The sequence below is a fragment of the Pteropus vampyrus genome, unplaced genomic scaffold, assembly GCF_000151845.1.
Source record: "Pteropus vampyrus isolate Shadow unplaced genomic scaffold, Pvam_2.0 Scaffold193, whole genome shotgun sequence".
Lineage (NCBI taxonomy): Eukaryota > Metazoa > Chordata > Mammalia > Chiroptera > Pteropodidae > Pteropus > Pteropus vampyrus.
In genome coordinates this window covers 1,930,217-1,945,227 of record NW_011888974.1, presented here as the reverse complement: position 1 = coordinate 1,945,227, position 15,011 = coordinate 1,930,217, and the positions used below count along the sequence as shown (strand labels likewise).

General features: G+C 51.0%; 1 protein-coding gene across 1 annotated transcript in view; it reads right to left on the bottom strand.

Annotated features, from left to right (window-relative positions):
* The window catches only part of SRRM3 (serine/arginine repetitive matrix 3), a 39,139-nt gene extending 31,797 nt beyond the window's left edge, over positions 1 to 7,342 (bottom strand). Inside the window, exons 1-2 of the mRNA XM_011371680.2 lie at positions 7,110 to 7,342; positions 683 to 784 (exon numbers count right to left, since the gene is read on the bottom strand). Of these exons, the coding sequence (XP_011369982.1) occupies positions 683 to 784; positions 7,110 to 7,342 (335 nt within the window). The remainder of the gene's footprint in view (positions 1 to 682; positions 785 to 7,109) is intronic.
* Between the last annotated feature and the right edge of the window lie 7,669 nt (positions 7,343 to 15,011).

The window sequence follows — 15,011 nt, the reverse complement described above, 5'->3', positions numbered from 1 at the left end:
CAGGGACAGGCTGCCCTGCCCTTCTATGGCAGCCTGCTCCATTTTGTATGGTTTTGAGTGGTTCCCAGTTCTTCTCTAATCTGAGACAAAGCCGACCTCCCTGTAACTTCTTTGTTTGATCCAAAGCCTGCTTGGGGGCCCATAGCACACCGGTGTTCCTCCTGCATTGTGACAGGTGCAGAGATGTGAGCCCCGCAGAGCCTATGTTCTCTTTCCCTGCCATGCTAGCAATGGCATTTGGTGTGTTGGTTCTTACTTTCCAGTGTATGTGTTTACTCTGGAGCCCATTGTACAAGTGTAAGAATTGGGGCAGAGGAACTAGTCTGTGGTCACACTGTCAGCCAGTGACAATGCTGGGGTCAGAACATTTCTCAGGTTTCCTGATTTGCAGCCCAGAATTCACTAAGCTGAGGTCTGGGCTGCCTCCCTCACTGCTGGGCCATAGCTAGAACCTGGGGCTGAAGAGGCAGGCCCTCCGTGATGCCCCAGTGCCCAGAAGCCCCTGCCTTACACCTGAGCCAAGCTGGAGCTTCCCACGGACAGGGTCCCTGTCTCTCTTCTCTTCTTCGTGCACCACACCTCCCAAACCCCAGAGGGAGCATTTGGAAAGGCCCCTCCGGCACCCAGCTGCTGCCTGAGCCTGTATCCTCCCTTCCCCTGCCCCAACACAGGCAGCACTCACATGTGGCCTCCAGGCCGGTCCTCCCTGGTGAGCATTCCCTCCTTCTCCATTAGCATCTGCCGGAAAGTCCTGACCTTCTGCCGGGTCTCCTCCTCTGAGTACCTGCAGGAGTGCAAGGAGGGTAAGGGCTGCTATCTTGGTTTTGGTTCCCTTCCTGCCTGCCACTCCAGCCCAGCACCAGCCCCCAGGCACAAGTGCACTTTCCGCCTTGCAGTGTTGTGTCCATGGTCACACCACCAAGCAAGGCTCTCAGTTTTGGGGAAGCTCAAGTCCCGCCCGCTTAGTACCAAATCAGCTGACCAACCAACTAAACAAACAAACAGCCAAACAAATCAATAAACTAAAGGAAGAGTTGTTCGCAGATGTGAGGAGACTGACTGGGTGAGGCTGCACCCTTCTTCCTGGCCTCCTCCTGACATTCAGGCTGCAGTCACTCCTTGGACTCATTTTAGGAGAGAAATGAGAATCCATAGCCTTTTCTGCTTTCCTGGCCTCAAGGACATCTGATCCTTACAATAGCCTTGGGAGGCCCTCAGAGCATCCCCATCTCTACAAGAGCAAGGCTGCCGAGTGGCTTGCTAGAAATCCCAGTGCTAGATCCATTGTTTCCCTCCGTGCTGGTTAGGGGTGGGGGATAGATGGAGTCCTCAGTTCTCTACTCTCTCCTCCCTCCCTGACCTAGGTCTCAGGCTAAGGACGGAAGTCCAAAATTTTCTACTCCTCATCCTTGGTACCGCACCTTGGGGTCAGTCATCGTCCTCTGTCACTGCACCACTGTGACAGCTCTGTCCCAGCTTCCCAGCTCCTCTGACATTTCTCTCTCCAGCCTGTGTCAATGCTGCCCAGGTTGGGGGGTCTTTGCTCACCCAGTCCCTTGCCCTGTGCCTGGCAGAGAGCAGGTATCCAGTGGCTACTGGTGAATGAATCTTGGGGTCCCAGGCCCCACCCTCTCTCCTTTCTGGGCTGTAGGTCATTGTCCTGGACAGAAAACACGGTGGCTAATAGCAACGGTGGTCCTGTCTGCTCTATGTCATCCACTCGCCATTCACTCTTTGTCCACACAGCAGGCCCAGGCCCCTCCCCTTACTTAGCCTGTCCATGAAAATGGTACATTGTTCCCTCTCAGGAACCCCATCTCTTTTCTCCTTCTTTCTATTTGCAATCCTTTCCTCCCCTCCTTCAACAAGCATTTGTGGACTGACCCTGCCTTTTTAGAGAGCAATTTGGCAATTCTTTTCAAAAGCCTTAAATAATGAACACAACCTTTGACTCATAAATTAACTTCCAGATTTACCGTGAGGAAATAATCATGGCTAAGCACAAAGATGTGATTCATGGGATGTTTACAGCAGCATAGATACCCCTGATCAGATTAACTGCTGATGTTTGTGTTTCCTTAGCAACCTGAACATCCTGGATCCTGGCAGGTGGTTCATGTGCAAGTCATTATCTGTTGACTCCTCTGTATTCTGCACTGGCTTGGGAGTTCCCTGAGGGCAGGCACCTTGTCTGTCTGGATTGCCATTGTGTCCCCAGCACTGGGCAAATTACCTGCCACATGTGGCACTCAAAATTTTTGATAAATTAATACTGGTGATGGAGAGGCATTGGTGAGTTTGAAGGTTGGATTTTCATTTTGGAAAGATGGCTTTGGTGGCTGTGTGGCTGAAGGAGAGGGACCTGGAGGCAGAGAGGCTGGTATTGGGCTACTGCAAGGGTTCATGCAGAAGATAGTGAAGTCAGAGCTAGTCAGTGGGCCTGAGGGTGGAGAGGGGGAAAGTGTACAAAAAACTGTCTAGATGGGAGAATGGCTGGGACTTGAAGACTGATTAAACATGTTGCGGGGGGATAGATGAGGAGCACAACCAGGTGTTCCCTAACCCCCAGCTAGGGTCTGACCCTCTGCAGGTTCAGGAACCCCTGTGGCCCACCATAGGGAAGATTGCATCCTACCTGGCACGGGGAGAGGGCTATCTTTTCCAACTCCCCACCCCATCACAGGGAGGTTGTGTATAGGGGGTTGGTGCTTAGGCCACACTGTGCTGACACCTCAAATTCAACTTCACCAAGCTCTAGGCCCTGCCTCATGGTGTCCACCTCAGTCCCTGTTTAGCATTTGGTTGGAAGGTCTTTGGCCTTGTGCATTGAGCAGTGCAGAGCTCTCAGACGTCTAGGCTGGCCTGGTGCCCAGGAAGAAGGGGTGGTGGCTTCTCTCTGAGCAGTGTGGGCACAGAGGAACTGCTCCCATCTCACTTTCTCACTTTCTCCACAGGAGACCATTGTCATTGTCACCAGCACAGAGACAAATAGCATAGGCCCTTTAACATGGCTCAGCTCCTAACTCATAGATCCCTAGGAGGGAAATGCAGGCTGGCTGGACCATTGGCATAAGGCCCTCGATCTGGTGGGGCTGGGGAGAAGATAGGCCAAGGATGAGGCTGGGCCAGATCCTCAGTTAGGTGAGAGAGGCTTCAGGCCAGGAGCCTCTATGGTGCATGTGCGGCTAGGAGATGGGTTTCATTAAGACCTGGAGCAGGACATGTGTAGGAACTTGGGGCTCATACCAGAGCCAGCAGATCTAAGGCAAGTTGACTAACTCTAGCACCTGCTATTGGGGTGTTGGGGTTCTGAATTGAACCGACTTGAAAGCTTGGGGAGAGCCCCTCTATGTCCTAGAGTTTCTGGCTGGGAGGAGCTAGGGACCCAGGGATGATGATAAGTTATTGGACGAAGAGGTCCCCTGATATCTCCTGAGGTCAATCTTCTCAGATGGGGCCACATGAGACAGTGATTAAGGGGTGAGACAGGAGAGAAAGGCAGTCCTGCTTTTGAGTCCTGGCACCCGCTACCCCCCCACCCCCACTTTCTAGCTTTATGACCTTGGGAAAGTTCTCTCAGCATTAGCCCCTACATCTGTGAAGTAGGATAATAACCTGCCTTTCAAGGCTGTCATAAAGATGAAGAGAGATGATGCATATAAAGCTCTCTGTGAAGTGCCTGGCACATAATAGGTGCTCAATAAATTGTAGTGACTGAGGATTTTTTTTTTTTTGTCCCAGAGTGGTGGGAATGGAAGTCTAGCTATCCCAGGCTCACTGCTTTTTTCCACCCTAGAACACTGCCAGGTCAGCGTGGTCCCCGGTCAGGAATCACCTGGGCCTTGTCTCTCTGCCCTCCCAGGAGGCAACGGCTGAGTTGGAAGGGAGGCTGGTACCCAAATCATTCACTCTCTGTGGAAGTGGCAGCACCTGGCAACATACGACCATGCAGGAGGCCTGGATGGCATTGGCCAAAGCCTCAGAATAAAAGTCAAGGACTTGGACAGGTGAGCGAGGATAGGGAGGACAGTGATGTCTATCTCAGTGCCACAGCCATTCTGGCTCTTCTGTCCCCACTCCACTCTATGAGAATGATGTGCCAAATTTGTTGTTGTTTTTGGGACTTCCTAGGTCACCCTCTGGGGCTAGGGTGGGGTGGGGGTGGGACAATGAATTTTAAAAGAGGTCCCCAGAGTGGGAAATGTTTCATTCCACCTATCCTTACCCAGATCCAGGCCTCCTAGGTAATCCCTTCCTTGGTCGTTAATTTGATTTTCACCCTAGCTCTGAGGGAATGGGCAGTCTCACTATTCTCATTTTATAGGTAAGGAAACAGAACAGGGAGAGGGGAAGGCTCAAAGCTTCAAGCTCAGCTATGGGCAGAGCCTGCTCTGTCTACCTTGCTACCACCACCATGTCCTCACAGAAAGGAGCCTGGGTAGGGTAGGTGCGGTGACGTTTCTGGCTGGTGTGGGAGCATCACATTGTTCAGGCTGGGGGCTCTGTTCCCATCCCCATGGTGATGGCAGTCTACACTCAGAGACTGCTCTGGAGGGTGACTCCAAATGCAGCGTCAATCACCAGTGAATTAGCCATCCATCCGTCAATATTAAAGAAAGGATTGCTTTTTAATGGGTCCAAAGAATGTGTGTTCCTGTGACTAGTGGGAATATTTGTCAAATGCTTGAGAACCTGGTAAATAAACGCGAATGAACCAGTGTTTCTAGAAATGGATATTAATGACTGGATTTGATAACAGGGCAAAGGTCTCTAGTGCTTGTGGAGCACTTTCTTGGGACTGGCTGGGTGAAGGAGCCCTGTACGTGCCTTAGTCCACAGGACCCTTAGAACTCTGGAAGGCAGGTGTTCCTATTTTCCGGGTGAGTAATTGTGGCTTGTCCAAAGTCACAGGCCTGGGCTGGAAGCCCAGATTATTGAGTTTCAGAGTGGCTGTGCCACCAGGCTGCCACTATAAGATGGGAGGGGACAGGATGCTGATTAGAGAGCTAGATTTGTGGGAGATTCCAATCTAAGGATCACTTGCTGTGAGGGATTGGGTTGAGGGAAGAAGCCCTCATTGAACATCTGGAGACCTAGTGGGTGATTCCCAGAGAGGCACAGGTTCGTGATGCCAGGGGACTGACACTAAGGACATGGCACAATGCCATCCCCATCTACCTGAGGCTGCCCGCACCTGGTAATGGCCCTCCCGTGTGCAGTGAGTGGCTGGGTCTCACGGAAGAGCAGTAGATTCAGCCAGGGGGAGGAGGCTTGAGGAGTGAGAAGAGCTTGGTGAGGGAGGGGCCTTGGGATTCCCTGAAAGGATAGGGCTCTGGAGGGGGAGGGCTTTCAGAATGGAAAGTTCAGTGAAGACCAGGGGGCTTAGTGAGGGGAAAAGGGTGCAGGAAGGGGTTGGGGCTCTGTGAGTAGTAGCGGGTAGTTTCCAAAAATAAAGACCTGAAGGCTGGCCCTCCCTCCTCTGTCCCAGTCATCCCTCCTGTTCCCTAACCACCTCCATCTGCCCACATTCCCTTCACTCCTGGAGTTGCCCAACTCAGCAGGATTTGCAGGTTTAATTAAGGTCCTGGGGCTCTCTGTGCAGAAAGATACTCCATCCTAGCCCCTACTCAACTCTGCCCTGGGTATCTCATTTCCTCTGCCCACATCCACTGCTCACCAAACCTGTTTTCAGTACCAGCTGGAAGCCTCCTTTTTGGTTTGTTTTCAGCAGCCTTCCAACTATCCATCTCTCTCGGCAGAAACTCTCCCCTCCCCAACCTGATCCCCAGCTGGAGGTAAACACCAAGTCCCTATGCCCCTTTCTTTCCCTTATAAACACCACAAGTGGCCCTGGACCCAGGCCCAGTCTTGGCCTGCCTTCCTGATGGCCTTCCACTGGTGACTGTCTCTGTCTGAGCCTCAGTGACTTTTTGGGCTCCACAGGAACAATGAGCCACATCTTGGCTGCCTCTTGGGGAGGCCAAGAGGCCTGGATGGACAGACAAAAGTGTGGTTTGGAAGCACTGCTTTACGTAGGCTGTCTCTGCCCCCATCGGGCTCCATGTTCAATCCCATGCATTGCATTTCTGTTTTCTCAGCTCACTGATAGTGCATATATGATGAGCAGGCCCTGTTCCCAACTTTGACTCCCTCCACAACCAGCCCGCTTGTTTCAGAGTACCCAGAGAAGATCCAAAAAAGAGCCTTGGGGCCACCAGCTTCTTTGGAGCTGCGTAAACCAATAGGCTTTGTTTTCTGTTTCTCTGCCTCTAGCTCCATGTGTGAGGGCTGTTCCATCTTCCCCAGACTTTCGAGAGAGGTCTCTCACAACCCCTCCTTCTCAGCTGGACAAAGTCCTACTCCTCCTTCAAGGTCCATTCAAACGTCTTCTCTCAGAATCTCTCCTCTAAGCTCCTGAAGCACTCCGCCCTTTCCTGTCGGATAACCATGATTCTAATCTGTTTTGTGGTAGAGTTGGTTAACATGCTTATTTCCTTTCTGAGATGGGGAGGGACTTTGAGGAAGTGATTCCAATCCAGCTCTGGGTTCCAGCATTGCCCAGCACCGTGCCTGGCACACGTGCGTGCCCCTGTGACTAGCTCTGAACTAAAGAAGGTAAAATCTAAATTCCTTTGCAGAAACCAAAAGCAGCCCTCACACACAGCAAGGGCTCATTGTGCTTTCTTGACTGGCTGCCCCACCTGCTTGGCAGAATCCAGGCAGCTTGATCCACCTACTTTATAGAAGGGGAAACCGAGGCCTTGAGTTGTGATTGATGTTTAAATGCCTCTCTCCCCGACCAGACTGGATGTTTCTGGAAGGCACGAGTTGTTTGTCTCCTTGACTTCTGTGAATCTGAGCCCAATTCAGAGTTTGACATAGAGCATGCGCTCAAGATAGCTTATCGATTTAATAAACTAATAAATGAACAAAAGTTCGGCTGTTCTTAAAATAGTTCCACCCAATAGTTCAGACTCTGGCCTCTTGCCTGACTCAGCTCTAGGGTTGCCACGCTTGCCCGCCTACACCCGGGTCCCAGCTCCGCCCCGTCCTCGCCCTTTGGCTCCGCCCCTCCCCGCCCCCGTTGGCCCCGCCTCCTCCACGCTTACCCCTGCTCCTCCATCATTTCCTGCAGCTCCATGCACTTGAGCTCAACGCGCCGCTTGCGCTCGTGGTCCAGGATCTCGCGGTGCGCGCGCTTCACCAGTCCAGGCTCGGCGGCGCGCAGCTCCTCCTCGGCCCGCGGCCAGTTCCCCGAGGAGGCACCGGGCTGCGGGAAGCCGTTCGCAGCGTCGGGCGTGGATGGCATGCTGGTCGCCCCGTTGTTAACAGTGGAGGACATAGCGGCTGGCCCTGGAGCCGCTGGCCTAGGCCCTAAGGGACGGACACAAACACGAGGCGGAATGGTCACTTCTCGGCCACCTGCTAAGCTCTTCTGTGCGCGGGTTAATCCTGGAGATTTAAAGGCACACTCATGGCTCTAATCCGCTTCCCCTCAGGCTGAGGAGAGGGGGCGGATGGCAAGTTTGCATCTTTGGGTCACACCTCGGGACATGAGGGGAATTGGACACTGGGCTTTCCTTATCTGTGAGGTGGGTGGATGCAGGCCGGCCCAGATGGCCTCTAAGGGCCCTTGGCTTGGAATGGAGTCATCTCTAGGGACCTAGTAACCACCTAGGGCAGCCTTCTCTGTCTTGAACCAATGCCTGGGTCTAACTAGGAGACCCTACCACACACCTGCTTGCAACTCTTCAGGCAACAATATCGGCCCCGAGGAATATTCATTCGTTAGTTTTAGTCTTGTTTTCCCTTCAAGATCAGTTTAAACGCACCTCTTCAAAACATTCATTGTCCTGGCTCTGGCCTGTGGGATCACAGACCATAAATGCTCCTCACTCCCAGTCTGCTCCCAGGGCAGTCCTTAAGAAATGGAAGGTGGAGCCTCCTCCAGGCTCAGGTTCATTCCCACCAAAGATGCAGTTTTCAGTTTCCACTTTGATCGGGCTAACTTCTCCAAAGCCAACGTCCAGGTGGGGGCCTGATCCAGATTGAAGCCCACAGAACTGTCCTCTCCTTTCTTCTGGAAACATTGCTACTGAGGATGTGACCAAAAGTGGTACTGACATTAGCTTTCCAGGCCACATCGTTCAATAGGCTGAGGGTGACATGGGAATCAGCATGGCTTCACACTAGGCCCAAAGTAGAGTATGCCCATGCATGTGCGTGGAAACACACACATGTGTGTACATACACACACCAAGGGCCTATCTTAACAGAGGGAGGCACTTCCTGAGCTATTTCCATTTCTTTCCTCTAAGGCTCTGCTAGTTGCTAAGCAACAGGGAGGCCTCCTTCCCAGGGAGTGGGATGGGAAGGAGGGAAGGAGTGGAGGGGGGTGGGAAGAGAAGAAGAGACTGGGCATATCTGGACATCTTGGATGGACCTTCCCTGCCACACAATTCCCAACACGCACTTGCCTTACTGGCCTCAGAGTGATGGGGGTAGGGGCTTATTCAAAGCCCCAGAGATTGGAAGGCAGAGAACAGAGAGGGTGACTGTGAGAGGCACAAGAGGCTATAAAGGGGATGAGAACATAAGCTCCTTTATATTGCCATCCCCTTAAGTCCCAAGTCCCTGGGTTCTAGGCCAGGCTCCTCTATTCCTTGCTATGTGACCCTGAGAATGTCACTAGCCCCCTCTCAACCTCTGATCCCCACCTGTGCCTGGGATCATCATCCAGACTATTCAGGAGAGGAGGGCTCTTGGGCGTTTACAGACCAAAGCTGTTCTTTTGACCTCTCTCCATCACTAAACCCTGCTGGCTTCCTGCCTGTCCCTATCCCAGGTCTGCACCCCAGATCCACCAAGGCTTCTCCTAGGGTACCCCATAAGCATCACCCACTAACCCAGCGCCCACAAAGAGCTCTGGGAACCCTGTTCCCCACCTGTCTTATCCACAGTGCTTGACTTGTGGTGATCCCTCCATATGTTGGTCCCCTGAGCCAGGGACATGTATAGAGCTTAGAGACCTCCACTGCCCTGGCCCGCTGCAGCTCACTTATTATCAAGTTTTGTCTCTCATCCCCTCTTCTGAACATTGCTCACATTTATCCACTTCCTCTCTCCTTGCCACCTCAGTTCAAGCTTCTCACTCTGGTCTACTCTGCCCTCAGTGTCCTGCCTGGCCCCCCTGCCTTCTCTATCCATCCTGCATCAGCAACCTGGAAGATTGGTCCAGGAGCAAATCAGACAGTGTCATGCCCTGATTAACAGCCTCTAGTGACTTCCCGTGGTGACATGGCCTGCCTTTTGGTCCAGCTGTAACTCACCCCTCTCCCAACAGATTTTCCATCTTTCTTGCCTCCGGATCTTTCCACTTGCCTCTCCCTTCCCCTGGGTCACTCTTCTCCTGACTCCTAAGTGTCCTTAAAGTCACTGCTTGTAGGCATCTTTCTGGATGCTTTCCACTTTGTGGAAAGCTTCACTTAGCCCTCTGGCTGGTGCTGCTGTCTGAGAGCTCTTGCCACTCACTGTTGTCATGGTGGGCTTACAGACCTTACTCCCCATGGGCTGAGGGCAGTTTAGCGGCTCTTAGTGCCAGCAAAGTGCCAGAGCAGGTGGAGCTCAGTGCACATGGGTGGGACAAATGGAGAAAATTACAGTGGGAGGTGGGATGGAGGAATACTTGGCATGGTCCTCAATACAGCCCTCGAGACCACTTCATGCTTTGCCTTATGCTATCTTGCAGCTTCACTCCTTGCTACACCTCATGCTGCAACCAATGTCCAGCCCCTCGGCCTTGTTCATCTGTCCCCAAATGAGCACTCTCACTCCTTCTTGCCTTTGTCCATGTGGTTTCCCTGTGCTGGAATATCTGTTCCCCTTTTCTCCATTTGGGGAACTTCTACTTATCCTTCAGGGCTCAGACCAAATGTCACCTCCTCCGGGAAGCCTTTCCCACTTCTGAGGGAGGATGAGTCATTTCCTCCTTGACTCTCATAGCTTTTGTCCTCACCTCTTTAGATACTGAAGTTCAACTTGTTGTTTGCATCTAACCCCTATTCTAGACTGTGAGCCCTTTGAGAGGAGGGGCCATCCCTTTGTTCTGTCTCCTCAGAGCCTCCCCAGCACTTGGCAATGCAGGAGGAACACTGAGGGTGTGGGAAGAAAGTGCTCAGGCCCGGTGAGAGCTGTGGAAAAGCTAGGTTCTGAGCCATGCTGCTCTGGTGCCTTTCCCTCTGATGTGGGGGAGGCTCCCCAGCCTAGAATTTGGCCCAAGCTCTATGAGGGCAGGGAAAGAGATGCTGATAGGGACAGTTCTGAAAGCACTCAGACTCCAGACCCAGAGAAATTCTATCTGCAGGCACTAGGAGAACGCCTGGGTGAGATTGCTAGGCTGCTGAGGGAAATCTTTCAGGAATGACTAAGAAGGAAAGGAGAGGGGTGTGAAGGCACAGAGGGCAAGTGTGGTTTGCATTTTCAATAGCACATATGGTGGATTCTACCAACTTCACCTGGTGAGTTGGAGGGCACTGGGCAAGAATCTGAGGAGGTGATTAAAAGGATAATCCTTGAGAATCCCTTGAGGAGAGGCCAGGGGTCATTTCACACTAAGCCCACTTTTTTTCCAAATTGGGGTTCCTGGCCTAGCAAACCAGGGAGTTACTGAAGGCACAGGATCTCTCTTTGAGGCATCCGATGTTATCTTTTATGGAATTCTCGTGAGATTTCATAAGGAGAAAGAAACATCATGCTGGATAGATTGACCTATACTCAAGAGAGTTAATCAGTAGGTCAATGCCACATTAGAGGAAGTATTTAGTAGTGGACCACAGAGCTCTGTCCTCACCATTGATCCAATATGTTCACTATTGACTGGACGGAACTTTGACAACCTGATGATCAAGTTCACTGAGGCTACCCCCTGGGAAGGCTCATAAATTCAGAGTCAAAATCTAAAAGGAATCAACAGCTTGGAAAGCTGGAAGGAATCTAAGGTGACACAAGATAGTGAGAAATGCCACATTCTGAAGCTGGGTTCTAAACTAACTTTCAAATTGAAATGGGGTACCTACAGTTTAGAAGTGGCATATTTAGGAAGGATTTAGGGGTTTTCAATGGTCACAGACTCAGTCTGAGTCAATATCATAACGTGGTTTGGCTGCCAAAAGTATGTGTTATCTTATGCTATATCAACAAAAATGTGCTGACTAGAATGAGGAGATGATAAGAATATAGAGGCTATCAGAATCCCTATCTTCAAATACTTGAAAGATTGTAGAGAATGTAGGCCAAACATGGCTGAACCTGCTGGGAAGCTTGTAAGAAGTAGGTAGATTTGCCAGATTAGGCAAATAAAAATACAGGATATGTGGTTAAATTAAATTTGAATTTCATGAATTTCAGATTTGTGACTTACTTATACTAAAAATTATTAACTATCTGAAATTCAAATTTAACTTGGTGTCTTGTATTTTATATGTCAGTACTACCTGGGACCCACCCCAGACCTACTGAACCAAAATCTCTGGAGATAAAATTGTTCATGTCCCCAGGTGATTCTGATACAGACTATCTTGGACCAGCAATCGGGAGCCCTGTCAGAGCATTGGTTTTCAAATTTCATCAGGCCTCAGAGTCACCTGGAAGGCTTGTTAAAACACCGATGGCTAGGCCCCACCTCCAGAGTTTCTGACTCAGTAGATCTGGGGTACTGTCTGAGAATTTGCATTTCTAACAAATTCCTGAGCACTGTCTTTGGACCACACCGAGAAGAGAAAAGCCCTAGCCAATTTGTCCCACTGTTAGTCTGTCCCTTTTAGAGCCTCATCCACTGCTGGCCTTTGTTCCAGAAGACAAAGCCAGAAATCCTACCGGGAACTCATGTAGAGTGAACTTCAGCTTAAGTCCAAGACAGGATTTTTTTTTTTAATTCTTAACAATCAAAACTTAAATAAAACTAAGCTGTTCAGTTCATCCCGGGATGAGTGAGTTCCCCATTATAGAAACTCTTCGAACAGGAGATAGGTACTATATTCACTCAATAAACACTCATCCAGCATCTATGCTGGGCCCCGCCCTATGAAAGGCTGGGGATCAGGAAATGAACAAGACCCCATTCTTGCCCTCTGAGAGCTCACAGGCTGTTCTGAGAAACCAATCAGTATAGTGAGCATAGTGAGATAAAACAGAATTTGAGGAGTGTCTGCAGTTCTGCCTGGTTGGTCAGGACAGGCTTCCCAGAGCGGGTGGGAGGGGCTGGAGGCAGGGACACAAACTAGGTGAGGCTTGAGCAGGATTCAAGAAACAGACAAACTTGGCAGGATGTAACTGGATGTGGGGTGGAGAGAGGTGTCTTGGATGACACTGACTTGGGTGACCAGGTGGATGATGCAGCCACTTACTGTAAAGGGGAACACGGAGGGCAGATTGAGAGTTTATTGAGGGTGAGGGACTTGTGGAGGTCAAGCAGGCAGATATGGAGTCTAGAGCCATAACCCTGACTCTGACACTAACTTGCTAAGGTCCTTGGGAACATTGATGCTGAGTCTCTTTTGAGGTGGAGCAGCAAATGATTGGCTGTGATTGGCTGTGAGACCCTGAGCAAGTCTTTCCCCGTCTCTGGACCCTTGTTTCCCTGTTGGACAACATGGGGGTAGGGTGCTAGACTCAGAGACCCCACAGGTCCTTTCCTATTCTGGAAATCTATGTAATACTAAATACATATGTATACTGCTGAGCTTTCAGCCTACCCCCTTCCTGCTGATGTAGCCAGTGGCAAGAGCCACAGCAGCCACCCCCATAGCTCATACTAGAGGCTATCCCCAGCACTGGGTCAGGTCCCAAGGGCAAGCCCAGATGCCGAGCCAGCCAAATCCATGTGTATATTAAGTCATAAAGCTCTAAGTGGTTAAAGAGCCGGATGCCTGATTTCCAAGCCTCTTGTCTAAGTCCCTGGGCTTGCCTCCTATTCTCAAACCAGAGCATGGGTCCCCTGAGCAGGCCTGGATGAAACAGTCTGCCTGCTGGTACCTGCAAGTCTAGCCCTGCTGGCAGAGATTAATTGAAGGTGAAACAGCCCATCTGTACTGCAGGGTCCAGTCTGCTGACAGGCACAGAGGCCTTTCAGCTAATGAGATCATCATTCACCTCAGGGCTCAGAGGGGTAGGATGCTCAGGTCAGTAGTGGCCTGGCCAGGTCTGGAGAGAGGGAGCAGTGAACCACATGTGTGTCTGAGGGGCAGACTGGGCTCTCACCTGGGGATCCCTGGCTGGAGGGGAAGACAAGGCTTTGCTCTTTGGGAACTCATAAGCTAAGTGACCTTGGTCATGTGACTTAAACTCTATGCCTCAGTTTCTTTGCCTATAAAATGGAACTAACAATAGCATGTTCCCCAGAGATTTATTGTAAAGGACAATTACATGTGAAATGCTACCACAGTGCCTAGCATGAAATGAATGTCCCATGAATGGTACCGGTGGTCATTATTTGTCTGTGGTAACTATCCTGTTTCGGACATGGTGGGTATGAGGAGTCCCTAGACATCCGGTGGAAGATGCCCAGAAGCCTTGGATGATGGGTCTGGCACTCAGGAGCCTGAGATATGGGCCTGATTTGAAAATTGTCATTACATAGCTGGAGACCAAAACCAGAGGGTGAATAAGTTTGTTGATTTTGGGAAGAGAAAGAGAGCGGAAGCCAGATTCCAGGGCAGGGGTGGGTGTCATTCAGAGACACTGGCTGGGATGATCTGGTCCTCTTTCCCTTTGCCCATTGCTGGCCTCAATAAACGCCTTCCTTTCCCATTTCACTCCTAGAGCTTCAGCCTCCAGCACCCATGGCACCAACCCAGGGGCCCCTTTTGCTCCTGGGGCTCAGAAGGCTCTCTCACCAGGGAGTATTACTCACTCCCCTGAGAGCCCCTTTCCCTGCTCCCACCTGCCGGAGACCTATCTCCCCAGTGATAATGCCAGGACTCAAGGCCTCCACATCCTCAAATATACAGGTTCTCAGAGTTTTAAGTAAGCTCTCAATCCACAGTAACACACAATTTAACCACATTCTTGCCACTGAGGTCTTTCTGCTGTCTCCCATGGGCCCAGGAAAGTGGGAGATGGGGTGGGTGGACAGGGAGCACTGGATCTGGAGTCAGAGGACTTAAGCTTGAATTCTGGCTCTACCACTTCTGCCTGTGATCAGTGAAAATCATTAGACTTCCTGAGCCTCAGTTTTCTCATCTGTAAAATAAAGACGATATTCCCAACCTCATAGTGTGGTGGGATCATTCATTTTCTCAGTGTCAAGCTTATTACAAACACAGATTCTAATTATACCCTCTCCCCACACTCTGGCTTGGTGTTGGGGGAGCAAAAAAGAGACTAGAGAAGGTCTGCTTGGCCTGGGATGGTCAGGGAAGTCTTCGCAAAGGCAATGGTGTTTGACCTGGCTCCAAGATGAGTCTGCTCCTTGTAAGGAAGGGAGAGTCCAGGTGGAGGACAGCACAGGCTGAGGGCAGGGGCAGGCAGGGTGCAGGGACCTGGGACTAAGAGGACCAGGGTGGCATGGGATCATGATAGGGAGTTGCCTTCCTGTGAGGTGGGGGCTGCGAACACAGGGTGAGCCCTTCCAGAGAAAAAGCCCAGTGTCGAGGAGGGGCTGGCTTCTGAGTTTCCTGGAGCAAAAAAAACTCTTTGTAACTGTCAGAAACATAACGGAACTGACAAGCACACATAAAACCAGGTACTGAGGTTGTGAAAATAAGTCTAGGTCTTCGTAAAAATGAGTGTGGAACAACAATGGTTTGTCAAGATATTTTAACAAGCTGGGAAGGAAAACCCATCTCTGTTGTGTCCAAGGAAGCTTGGTGTGTCTGCAACCCACCCCAATCCCTGGCACTGAAGCCAGGTTGCTCCCATGACACCAACATGTTCCCCGGAGCACTGGGGTAGGGGACTATCTTGTCAACCTCTCCCTTCCCTGTGGGGACCCTTCTCCAGACCTCCAGCCCATG